Source organism: Lytechinus variegatus, chromosome 11 (assembly GCF_018143015.1).
Source record: "Lytechinus variegatus isolate NC3 chromosome 11, Lvar_3.0, whole genome shotgun sequence".
Classification (NCBI taxonomy): domain Eukaryota; kingdom Metazoa; phylum Echinodermata; class Echinoidea; order Temnopleuroida; family Toxopneustidae; genus Lytechinus; species Lytechinus variegatus.
In genome coordinates, this window is record NC_054750.1 from 2,316,121 (window position 1) to 2,329,631 (window position 13,511).

Below are 13,511 nucleotides of genomic sequence, written 5' to 3' on the forward strand. Positions count from 1 at the left end.
ACACATGACTGGTAACCTTTTCTTGGGTCCATTAGAAACCCAATTTTGTTCTTGTTTTAACATGTTTGTAGTGGGAGTGAATTCCATATAAACCCTAATCAAATATGAACAGAAAACGAACTTTGCATTTAGATGCTTCCAAACAAGAATTTCAATCTATAAGGTTTGGACTTCAACGGTAGCTTACATATCAAAATTGGTGAAAATGTGATTCGCACCAAAGAACAGGGGGCTGTTTTCATAAAGCTGTTTGTAAGTTAAGAGTGACTTTAAGAAGGACTGGTAAACCTTGCTTATGCGCTAAATAATCACCAATGAACATTTAGATCTAATCCCTCGTTAAGTCTTAACATACGAAAAGCTTTATGAAATGGCCCCAGGTCACCAGTTGGTGTAAAGTTAGACATAGCTTCTGAACAGTTTTATAAAAAATCCTTGTTACATAAGCATCTCTTAAACATGCCAAGCATGCAAACTAGTCATTCAAACATGCTGTCTTTAAAAAAAAGTTCTCTTCTGATCATGGCCGATTGCATCATCATGCCTGTTACCTTGGCAACAGCTTTCTTTGCTTCTTCCCCCTTGAGCTTTTTCTTCTAAAAGTAGAAATTAGTAAGATGGAGAAGGGCTATGATTGGGGGTAGGACGGGGCTTTAATATACATGTACACTGGCAATGCGGTACAGGGGTTTAGATAATGTCAAAGGTCATCAACAGGCAGCACAGACTTTGCAAGAGGAATTACATGAAATCTCAAATGAAGCGAGGCATGGTTTGGAGAAGAACTCTTCAAAACTGCAGACGGATGTATGGCATAGGTTGTTTAGATTAAACACTACTCTTAAAAGGAATAAATGACAGGATTTAGTGAATTAGCACAATGTGTGAGTACAGTGCAGGACTGGGGTGAGAGTTTATTAGAATGAAAAAGGTCTATGGCATTATGAACATTATACTTTCTTATGTATGGAAAATTATTGTTTTAGCATCAACTTTAATACTGTTTTGAAATAGAAATTGACAAATCTGAATCAATCACTATTACAACATGAATTTTTCTTTCCATCAACACTATTGCACTATTGCCATCCAATGGTGACTTAGACCAATTTGCCAAGCATGTCTCAAATATACGAGATGCCAAAGTGGACAAAAAAAGTCTATTAGAATCTATAAAATCTTTGGGATAGGCTGATTTTCTGATATTTGCTTTTTGGCTATTTACAAAGAACCTTCCTTGGTGAGTTATATGTTGCTTGGGGAGTGGTTGGTCACATACGAAATCCAGAATCCTGTGATAATGATATAACTTCTAAACCACCTACCTTGACTGTGCTCTGTTGTGAACTAATCTGTCCTCTCAGCGAGTCGACACTCTTCTGTACTTCCTGACACTGGGACTGGACCTCGGTCAGCAGACCCTCTAATTTGGTCTTCTGTTGGTCCAGATCATCTAGTCTCCTCTGGGCTTCTGATTTCTGGGTTTCTAGCTGCTTGACCTGGGCCGATGATTTGTCCAGCTCTGTCTGTAGGCCCTGGAATCCCCCAAACATATACAATTGAAAAAAATACATTTAAACTAGTGAAAATGAAAGGGATTTAGCAGTTCAAAAATAAGAATTAGGAAATTGGTCGATGTTTGTGAAAAGGAAACTGAGGGCACATTTCTGTTAAACTCTGTGATCATTAATTATGTCATTCTGATGTTTTGATTCTATCTTTGAATAGAAGATGAAAATTTGCAGTCCTTGAAGAGAGTGAAACAAATCAAATTTGCAGTGTAAAAAATTAAAAAACAAAGAAGATTGCTACAGACATACGGTCAGTTTTGAAATAATGTATAATCACTCCCATCATCATCAAGTTCTGTATCTCTACTTCCTGAGGAGTATATCAACAAGAACTCCCAGACATTGGCTTTCGCATCCTACCAGTTACGGATTCAATACCTAGGTTGAGACTGGCAAAGTATGGATTGATGCCTTGCCAAAGGACATTAGGTAGGAGTGGTATTTGAACACATAATCCTCTGATTACAAGGCGAATGTCTGTACTACAATACCAAGACACTTCTGACGAGGAAATGAAATGCTCTCCTAAACTTTTATCAAAACGAGATACATTTCATTGACAAACCTGAACTTCCATATTCTTCATCTTAATCAGCTCTTCTTTCTTCTGTATATCCGTCTGTAGCTGTCCTTTCTCTTTATTGAGTGTATCAATCTCCTTACTGATAGCATCAAGCTCCTTGATTGCAGAGAAATCACCGGGTGCTCCTCCAGATATCAATCCCATATCCTGAAAGAAACAATATCAATTTTATGCTTTTTCTTAAAACATTCATGAGTATTTAAAATAAATCATTGGTATACTTGGTGCTCACATGATAAAATTTTACACACTGTTTTCTGGGGAGACACTATTCGGAGCTCGATGAATTGCTTGCGCAGTTCTCCCCCGCAAAAATATTGAACCACCATATATACAGCTAAGGCTGAAACCCAGGCACATAGGTGGTGGTCTCTGCTGGGGAAACTCTTGTGGTGTAGCGATGCAGACACTGATCAGATTCCACTGAGTGCGTTGGCTGATCAAATTTGGTTCAAATTGGAGATACGGCCAGATAGGCCAAACTTGCTGAGATTTATCGTTAAAAATCAAAGGAAACTTATGTGGGAATTATTCATCTTCAGTTGGACTGGCAATGTTAACATATTTTCCTTGGGGCAAACTCAGAAAAAATATTAATTGCCAGTCCAACCTCAGATTATTCCCCACTATACATTCAAAAAGCCTGTATAATTGTACACTATACTTGCTTACGAAGCATTTAACACCGCTTTATCAGGTCTAAAGCGCTCTACGATAAAATCAATATGATTACCGTACACGTAGCTTTAAAATAGCCGAACAGCTGTTACCCGCTCAGTGTTTAAAGGAATGAATTCCTGCCAGGAACCCATTCACCTCATCTGGGTTGATTGCAGCACAATGTGCATCAATTTCTTGCTGCAGGAAATTACGCCATGGCTTGGATTCAAAACCAAAGTTTGGAGGCTAATCCACAGGCCACATCACCTGACAATTAGATCACTCCAATAACCAATAACAAATGATAGAATTTGAGACACATTTGTTTTGGGCCGCTCCTGGAATACACAACATTAGGGCATTCTTTCACAGAACTTTGTGATCAAAAACAAATCCTAGAATTTTATATTGTTCTTTGAAAACCCAGTGGCACTGTCATAAATGTAGATAGTACCTTGCTGCTGATTATAAAGTTTTATGAAACAGGGTATATACCAACAGGTAATTTTCACAATGTATAGAAAGAGGGAGCAATGAGACTTCATGCTACTTGTGTCCTATCGGATGAAAGAAAATTTCCTTTGAAATTTGGATGCCCTGAAGCAAAAGTTTGAATAATAATTGGAACCAAGCCCTTACTGAAACTCTGTTATCTCTGAAGATGGTTCACGGTCTTTTACCAAAGACTGTTATAGTCAAAGGCCGGTATTCTGAAGTCATGTTTGACTTAGACCACAGTCTAATTCTGTGCTAAAATTATGGGAAGCCAAGAGTCAAAAAAAATTTTTAAGTTGTTTGTTTCTTACGTTTACTGTGCACTTTCCTGATCCATCGATGGTGAAGACAATCATCTATTTATACTGCCTAGACAATTGAGAATGATTTGAGAGCCAAATGAGTTGAAATATAATATCTCAACTTTTTTTAGTGATTTATGTAACAATTGGCTATCCATACTTAAACCACAAATTTAAACCTGAGTTTAAGTTAAGCACGACTTCAGAATAAGGGCATAAGTATAGAATCCATCAAGTTACACAAAAACAACTGTCATTCACTTTTTACTACTTACACCTAGAGCAGCAGAATCTGTTCCTCCTGGTTTTGGTCTGAATGTTGGTGGTATCATCTCAGGAGTGAGTTGAGGTGGTGGCATGATGCCTGATTTAGCCTGTTTGACTAGGAACATCGACAGAGCAAACTGGTCGGAGTTTAACTGACCAGTAAGCTTGATATCACATAGATTCCTGCAAAAACAAGCATTATGTTCTATTAATACTACATCATGATGATAGGTTGAGTAAGATTAAGCTTGTTTGACTATATTGACAGAGCAAACTTATCAAAATTCAACTGAAAGGTCAGCTAAACTATAAAAAAAAAATCTTTTTTAGATGACAAAAAAAAACCCCATTAATATCTATCTAATACGCAGAGATTTGTGTCGCATCCACACTTAAACCACAACGTAACACCATAGTTTGAAATAGAATGGCCTCAGGATACGGACTGGTATTATATAAGGACAAAAGGAGTAAAAAAATGATGAAATATATGGAAAGCTACAAAATATATTGTGACAAGAAAAATAGAGTAAAACTAAAATAGTTAAATGTGAAAGAGAAAAATAAGTAGCACTATTGTTGAATACTAAATTAAATGAAATATTCTTGAATATTGTACACATCTCGATATTGCTTTGTTGGTCACTAATTGGGCTGATTGACTGCCTACAGGGGGCTGTTGTCCTTATTGCCAGAGCTCCTGTGAACACTGAGCTGATTGGGCTTGTCCCTTAAATTGTTGGTGAATGGAGCAAGAGGGTACCAAGCCTCATCCGGGTACCGTAACACAAAGGTTAGCAATTGATCGTAGGTCTGATTTTCATGATTGATTTTACATTGTAGTCAATGCAATCAATCGTAGAAAAATGTTCTACGATCATTGCTAAGTTTTGTGTTACAGCCCCCAGGATGTAGCCATGAATACTGATGAGTGCTGTAAAAATTTCATACATAAGCAAATGTCTGTGACTATTGAATAGTGCAATTTTTAGGATTTGCTGAATGTGGTTTATGGTACACCATGTGGAGTGTTATAGAAACAGTGGATAGAAGGAAATAAATAGATAGGCGAGAAAGTGGAAATTTGAGAGTAGAGTAATCTTTCTTGAATGTAGTGATGAAAAGGACTGTAAACCAGAAGAGATTGATGAGTTGAAACAGCCTTGAGTAGTAGGATGGATAAGGAGATGCTGGCTTGAGTCGGTGGGTAGAGATGATGAGCAGAAGGTTGACTGTCCGTCTTCTGGAGACGGACAGTCAACCTGCCCGAAATGTCAAGTCTCTCTTCTGCTTCTGCTCATCATCTCTACTCGCCGACTCAAGCCAGCATCTCCTCATCCATCCTACTACTCAAGCTGTTTTCAACTCATCAATCTTTTCTAGTTTACAGTCCTTTTAAGGACTACATTCAAGAAAGATTACTCTACTCTCAAATTTCCACTTTCTCGCCTATCCATTCATTTTCTTCTTCTATCCACATCAGCGATTGTACATGCCACCGTGCAAATCTTCAAACAACATCAGATTTTTAGGATTGTAGGTTAATCTGCATATTTGGTTACATTTGTAGCTTGTTTATATATCAGATAACTGATGCCAAGCTGGCGCCATGAACACCTGTGGACGGTGTGTGTAGACTACAAATCTACACTATTGTTCTTCTTATTATCATTAATCATCTTGTAGGTACCTACCAAATATGAGCAAGTGTTTGGTGTGGCAGCCCAGTCTCTAAAAGCGATTGCTTGACCTGATCACCGGTCAGGTATCCTTTGACCTCTGTGTCAAGTTGCTTGAACAAGATGTCGCAGTTGGCCTTCTCCTCTGTCGAAACGACCCAAGCACCAGTGCTTCCAGCCCCAACCTGAGAAGAAATGATGTGAAAAGTTGATTCAAGTTCTGGGCCCCATAACATAATGCTTAGAGATTGATTTTAGAGCTGATTTCTTTTGACTGATTGTATTCAATCACGTGTATGATTAAGCAGACACACCATCAATCAATAAGCTTTATGTTACAGAGCCAAGATCACGTTGTTTAGGAAAAGAAAAAGTTACAAAGCGATTGGGAGAGTTTGTTTGAATATAGACACCTACCCTGCGCTGGAAACAGAGAAATACATGGGACCACACACAAATTTTATATGAAAATTCAGCTTTGAAGTGCCCTCTACATGTATCATAAAACCAATAAGGTTGCTTTTTTTCCTTCAGGAAATCGGAGCCTACATGTAAGTGGATGCTTGTCAATAACATTAAGAAAAGTGTTTCTGATGTTTATTGTCCTCTTTTCCCAAGTCTTCATTGGTGAAGACAACTACCTTCTTCATACTTTCTAGATAATAATGATTTGAGTCAAATGGGAAGATAGTTTGGATCTCTACTGATAGAGATTAATGTTGCATTGGCTATCCATACCCCCAACTTTAGCCGTAAGCTTATATTAAATGTGACTTCACAATACCGGCCATTTTGTTAGACTGGATTTGTGACCTAGAAACTGTGTGATCTAAAAAGGAGCCTCATTTCTACATGAATCTTTTTTTTTTCTACAGTAATTGCTGCTAGGATTGTACCTTTGTTTGGGTTTTCTCAAATATCTCCAATTCCAAAAAGGAAGAAGGAAACAGTAATTTTCAGGAAGTTAAAGTAGCATTATAGCAAGCAGCTCTCGATACAGTGCAGATAAAATTGAGTGAAAGGAGGCTTTCAAAACAGTAGAGGAAAAGTTACAAGCGGCATTGAGAGGTGGCAGAATTCTTTGTTGTACAATATCACTACTGAATTCTATCCAAGCGAAGGAATCAACAAAATCAAGTCCAAGATCAAATTCATCATTTGATTTCAAATAAGAAACAAGGTTTATCTGCTGGAAAAACTTCTAAAGGTTTCCATAGCGATAAAGAAAAAGTGTAGTGGTTTCATGGTACACCATGGTATTCTTTTTGGGGCATCGACTATTTACAAAAAAAGATGCATACACTTTGTGTTTTCTATAATTTTTCTAACAACAAACTTTCATATGGGTCAATGTAGAATGTATCGATTTTAAATAAGTATCCTAAGGAAGGGAGAATGAAGAAAAACTAAAGATAGATAAAAGACAAATACATTTTGAAAAGCGATTCAATTTATGTAAACGAAACAATGATTTTATCTGCTTTGCCTCCCAGCAGAGGTAATCTCAGAAACAAATTAATAATACTACTATTAATACTGAGCAAAGAGGTAGCCGAAGCCAACGTCTAGGCCACATTTTGCCGGCCTTGGACTCAGCAACGGCCCGAGTCACATGTATAAAGTCTGTGGAAGATTTTCTCCAAGGGCCTCGTGACTGGGTAGCATCAGCCTCGGCTACATCCCTAATGAGTAATGCTAATCACATTTGAATGAAGAACGAGAATACTGACCGAACTTGGCTGCTGTTGAGGGAAAGCCATAGCCGACGGAGACCCGCTGCGCAGGGCTGGACTCGTCGGGGGAGGTGTGACTCTCCTTAGACCACCAGTAGGGGGCAGCATACCAGGAAGAACTGAGACGGAGCCTGGAAGGGAAGGTTTTTTCCTCTTGGATGGCGGGATGAGTTTGGCTGGGAGGGCTGCGGGGACAGGATCCTTCTCGAGTGCTCGGTATACAAGGTACATAGCCTATGAGATGTAGAAGGTCTACATGTATTTATATCTTCTTAATAGCCACGGATATGCATTGTAAGTAGTAAGTTCAAGTAATAAGCCAGTTAGGGTATAATGCCCAGTTTCTTCTTAATCAATAGATCATTGATTTTCTATATAAAAATTATATAGATAGGATATACATTGTGCCAAGTAAAAAAAAATATAACAAGAAATGTGTAAATTGAATTTTAAGGAAAAATATTACTACAGCTTGAAAATTCTCCCGATGAGGCTTTTCATGCATAAACACAAACCACATAAAAATGGTATCAAATAATTTTTTTTTAGGAAATACTCTTTCAAGACTAATACATGTAGTTTCCATTAAAGTGGACATAAATTACATTTCCCATTTACAGGCAACAAGGAAATGCATCTGTATTTGGAATGGTTGCATATATCCATCAAATTAAAGGTCAAGGTCCAGTCTTTAGTGTGATATAGGTACAAGTCATGATCATTCAGGCATGAACAGACATTTACCTATTAGGCAGATTCATGACTAATCAATTTCTTTGAAATCATTGTTCAAATGCTTACTCGTTCATTTCTAACAGTTCTCTTTATTTCCAATACTCAAACTGAATTCTGAGAGTCAACTTACCACTGAAAATTCATCTCTGTCTAATAAGCCATCCTTGTCAATGTCACTTAGATCCCATATCTATATAAAAAAATAAAAATGAGAGTGGTTTGGATGAAATTTATTAAATAAGGCTCCATCCTGTACTATCATCATACAACACCATCTAAGAAATGGGTGTCTCCAAATATTTCTCAGATTTTACTTTGTTCTTCAGCAAGTGTTTCTATATGGACAGACTCTAACTTAGTGTAGTAGGTTTCATGGTACACAATGTATCTTTCTTGGGCAAGTGTTTTTCCTGAAAAGGACCATCCGAAGACCACCCACATCCGAAGACCACCCAAGATTGGGTGGTCCTTTTCAGGACCAACATTTGCCCAAGAAAGATACATGGTGTACCTTAAAACCTACTACACTATTATACTTCACCATGGAAACCTTCAGAAGTTACAGACTCTAACTTGTTCTTGGTGACCACCCCAATACAGTTATTTGCCTCTTCAAGCTGTCCAAATTCATTGATTACTATGTCATGATTCAAATAAATATTTTATGATATGCACCAAAGTTTCACTGGTATTGATTCAGCTCCAAAGAAATCATCCCCAGGGCCCCATCTTACAAAGAGTTATGATTGATCCAATCAATCGTAACTCTATGGAAATCCATCAGTGTCATAATTCTTTCTACAGGAAATTTGCAAAATGTTGTTTGTAAACAAAGGAGAACACACCAAATTGTCAGGAAATCAATGAATTTATGGATATGCATTCATATCTAGAAAATCTTTTGAACAAACATGCATTTTATATGTTGACTTTGCTGGCTTTCCATAGGTGCGATTGATTGGATCAATCTAGATTCTTTGTAAGACGGGGCTCACTTGTTTGTAAAGTCACTGGTAACTTATAAACAGCATTGTAAAATACCAATCAGGTGGGTGTTTCATGAAGCTGTTCATGAGTTATGAGCGACTTTAAAGGGATGGTCCGGGCTGAAAATATTTATATCTCAATACATAGAGTAGAATTCACTGAGAAAAATGCCCAAAATTTCATCAAAATTGGATAACAAATAATAAAGTTATTTGAAGTTTTAAAGTTAAGCAATCATGAATTAATCATGAATATTCATTAGGTGGGCTGATGATTTGAATAATGGTGTGAATAATATGTCTCCCTTATAATGAAATAAGTTGCAACAATGAATATCTAATACATTAAATCAGTTTACAATCCAATTTTTCTAGTTCGTGGAGGAAAAAAATTTGAATAAACCTAATTTCATATACTATAATACAATAGAACAAGTGGAGTTGTGACATCATCAGACCACCTAATGAATATTCATGACGACTGTTTTCACAAAATATTGCTAAACTTTCAAATTCAATAACTTTATTTTTTATCCAATTTTGAGGAAATTTTTGGCATTTGTTCAGTGAATTCTACTCTCTTTATTAAGCTATACATACTTTCAGCCCGGACTATCCCTTTATTAGGACTGGTGATTCTTTTTTATAAACAAAATCAATGAAATCTAAAATCCGGGTCCCGTTTCATGAAGACTCGTTATAACAACAAAATGAACGTTTCGATAACAAATTTACCATCAGCCAATCAGGTTGAAGGATTTCAGGAGCTTTTAACAGTTATTGCAAATTTGTTATTAAAACAAGTTATATGAAACGGATCCTTGGTGTATCACTTACCGCAAGAAAGGATCACCAGTCATTCGTAAAGTCACTCACAACTTAAGAACAGGCGGGTGTTTCATAAAGCTGTTCGTAAGTTAAGAGCGACTTTGTGGTAAATGGTATATTCATTGGCGATGGTTTAGCGCGTAAGGAAGGTTCACCAGTCGTTCTTAAAGTTGCTCTTATCTTACGAACAGCTTCAGGAAACAGCCCTCAGCTTCATGAAACACCATCCCAGGTTTGCATGATTTGTCAATAACAAAAAAAATCAATCTTACCCTGCTGAGTACATCTACAGGTAGTTTAGAGTTCATGAAGACACCTTTGACCTTGTCACCGGATAGTTTGTTGTCGATCGGAGAAAGGCCATCGAAGATACCGTCATACTTGGCCTTGTCTTCAGCCTGGAGGAATTAAAATAAAGTCATTTTTATCAATTACTATCCCCATCTCTTTATCAGAAACCAAAACAAGCAATGTCCCTAACCAGTGCTTCCCCTCTCTTCTTTACAGAGGTATTACCAGAACAATGTGTATACCTACAATACTATTGAAGTTTTGTTACATATACATGCTCATGTGAACAGATCTGAGATTTTATGAACATGCATCTAGCAATCCCAAAATATTGAAGTTTGTGTATGGTAGGCAATTTTTTGTCTTTTATTTAAAAAAAGTCCACACATTGGGATTCATAATGAACATAGCATTTTTCATTTATTTGATGTATGATAAAAGAGCAATGTGGAGAAAATGCCTTGCTCAAGGGCATAAGTGCCATGTCGGGAATCAAACTCTCGATCCTCAGACCTCCAAATAAGCGCCATAGACCAATCGGTCACAGCACCTCTGGTAGGCAATTTCAATGCATATTTTGTTAACTATGAAACTTTTGAATTGAACTGAAATGAATTCAAATCAAAATCAAACTTCCTGGTCTTTTTCTTTAAGGGTCAAGGCGTCAAACCACACTTCAAACCATCACTTTAAAGGATGAACCAAAATAGCGTTCAAGTGAAAAAGATAAACCAAAAAAATCATTAATACCCTACACGTACCCAAATCCTAATTGATTGAACATGTACATGTACCAGTACTTCAACCAATATTTTCACATTTAAAAATAAAAAACTTAAATATCCACAGATCTTTCCAAATCATTTTGTCCCGATATCTATTCCTAATTTGATACTGTAACAGTACATGATACAGTATCATATGCAAGTATTGATTCATTTATTACATATATTCTTCAATACCAAACTGATCATAATTGTCATATGAAACTTGCTTGATGGAGAGCCATTTAATACAAGACAAATGACTTCTGACAGGCTTTATAATAAATGTCTTTAAACAATGGAAAAAAACAGAAGCCAATATACATTTGAAATATACATTGTATTGTGTCAGTTCTGAACTAAATTGATGTAGCAATTTAGTGAGTCTAAAAAAGGAAACCCCGCAAAAAAAAAATAACACTTGTTGTTTCCCTGTAGTGAAACAGAATGATCAGAATACATGTATAACAAATCATCCCTGCCATTCTAATATTGTCTTGCATCTTATCCATCGAAGAATACTTTGTTAAGATACATGTAGAATTATAAGGGTGTGTTCAATGTCGATTTTCAAATCTAAACAGCAACATGAACCATGATTAAAAATGTGATTACAAAATGCAGATATAATGAGGAACAAAGGAAGTGTTTAATGTCCCCATTCCAAAGCAAATGTCTTTCAGATCTCGATGGCTCGATTCGAAAGTACATTTTAATAACGATCAGCTTAGATTTCACAACCTTCAGCATTGTGAATGCAACGAAATGCGACAATGAACACAACTGAGTCTTTAATTGTGCACTCGCAGAGGAGGTTGCACCGATGTTAGATTTTGAGAGCAGGGATTTTAAAGACGATCAATGTATCAGATCGGTGCAACGCTGATCGTGTTTGTGTTCTGTGATTTGTAATATTAGCGTTTTGAATCATGATTCATATTGCTCTTAAAATTTGAAAATCAGACATTGAACACATCCCGGGTCACATGACTTACCGATACTGCCCAAGGGACATCGGCCATTGCCGGGCTTCCTGATCGACCGTGTACTGGAGGTGTTCCACCCTGAAAATAATAATAATATAGGGTATTTATATTGCGCACATATCCACATTGTAAGGTGCTGAAGGTGCTCCTATATTACCCGGCTAAGCTAGGCGTTCATAGCGCACACAGCTTTATAAGGAATTACTTCCTACCGGTACCCATTTACCTCACCTGGATTGAGTGCAGCACATTGTGGATCAGTTTCTTGCTGAAGGAAATTACGCCATGGCTGGGATTCAAACCCACAACCCTCTATTTCAAAGTCCGAAAACTAATCCACTGGGCCACAACCTCCACATCAATGAAAACACATTAATGTATCAATAAAATTTGAAATGAATGCCCTCGTCATAAGTAGTACTCAAAATGTGACAGGGGAATAGTGATCTAGTTTCAATGAAAGTGGCATTTATCAAATCAAAACTGTAGATTTGGCAAAAGAGATTTAAGTAGAAGAGACAAAAGAAATTAAATCAATGTACATCAGATAAAACAGACCACAAGAGTAACCAGTTACTTTAGAATACAATTCTCAATATACATCTATTAAACTGCAGCTTAAGAATTTATTATATGACACACAGATAGATCCTTGTGATTTGATTGGTTGTGTGATATCGTTCATTCAGCCCATTTTGCAATGACGTCATCAACCGTGCAATTTTGGATCCATTCATCGTGCAATTTTGGATCCATACGATTTTTTCCATTGCACGTGTGCACCGAGACTGCAGCTGCGGCACCAGCAGTGCTCATGTTATAATGAAGTAACCATCAACAGACCGAACTCGCACTGCATTAGCATTTTTTGCATTGATATTAATATATTTCATATGAAAAAGAATCAATTTTTAGGTGTCATATAAACCAAATAATGAATTTTTTCCATTTGTGAAATGGACAGAATACTTCATTTGGTGAAAGATGAAATAATGATCTATTCTACTAGGCTACGCCTCATTGAATGGAACATTATTTCCTCACCTCGTGACGTATTTTGTCCATTGCACTCATAAACATTCATTATTTGTATAATATCACACACATACTTGAATTTGTTGTTATTAGGTTAAAGAACAAACAATATTGAGTTTAGATGAAATGGAAGTGAAATTAATCAAAAGTATATAAATTTTAAATCAATTTTGCAATGCAAAAATATCCAACACAACACCTGTAGAGTATAAGACTGTGACTTTAATCAGCCAAACATTGACTGTTAACATAATTCAATAGAATCAATAAATACACAGCACTACAGGCTGTGTCTATCATGTACATAGACACTTCCTTGTGCAATCAAGCATTAACAAGGGCACTGGGTCCAGATTGAGTCGAATGTTCATGTACATAAATCCAATTACTACACACCATCTGACTGCACGTTTATGTAACCTTTCCAATCTGTCATCAAGTACAGCATAATGTCTTCCTACATCATGATTAAACTATGTAGGGCCCTCTTTCATAGATTAGATTTTGTATAAAACAGGACTTTTCCCAATCAAGTGCAATTATTTCCCCGGGGGGGGGGGGGGGGGGGCACTCAGTATATAATGCATAGTGGGTAT

At 36.8% G+C, this 13,511-nt stretch overlaps 1 protein-coding gene across 3 annotated transcripts in view; it reads right to left on the reverse strand.

Moving 5' to 3' along the window:
- The window catches only part of LOC121424591 (epidermal growth factor receptor substrate 15-like 1), a 43,182-nt gene that overhangs the window by 15,031 nt on the left and 14,640 nt on the right, over positions 1-13,511 (reverse strand). For 2 of the 3 annotated variants that reach the window (XM_041620338.1, XM_041620341.1), the window contains exons 5-13: positions 11,890-11,958; positions 10,112-10,237; positions 8,156-8,215; positions 7,288-7,524; positions 5,573-5,742; positions 3,887-4,061; positions 2,137-2,301; positions 1,326-1,535; positions 552-596 (exon numbers count right to left, since the gene is read on the reverse strand). In XM_041620338.1, coding sequence (XP_041476272.1) covers positions 552-596; positions 1,326-1,535; positions 2,137-2,301; positions 3,887-4,061; positions 5,573-5,742; positions 7,288-7,524; positions 8,156-8,215; positions 10,112-10,237; positions 11,890-11,958 — 1,257 coding nt within the window. The remainder of the gene's footprint in view (positions 1-551; positions 597-1,325; positions 1,536-2,136; positions 2,302-3,886; positions 4,062-5,572; positions 5,743-7,287; positions 7,525-8,155; positions 8,216-10,111; positions 10,238-11,889; positions 11,959-13,511) is intronic. The other variant, XM_041620340.1, reaches the window with a different exon arrangement.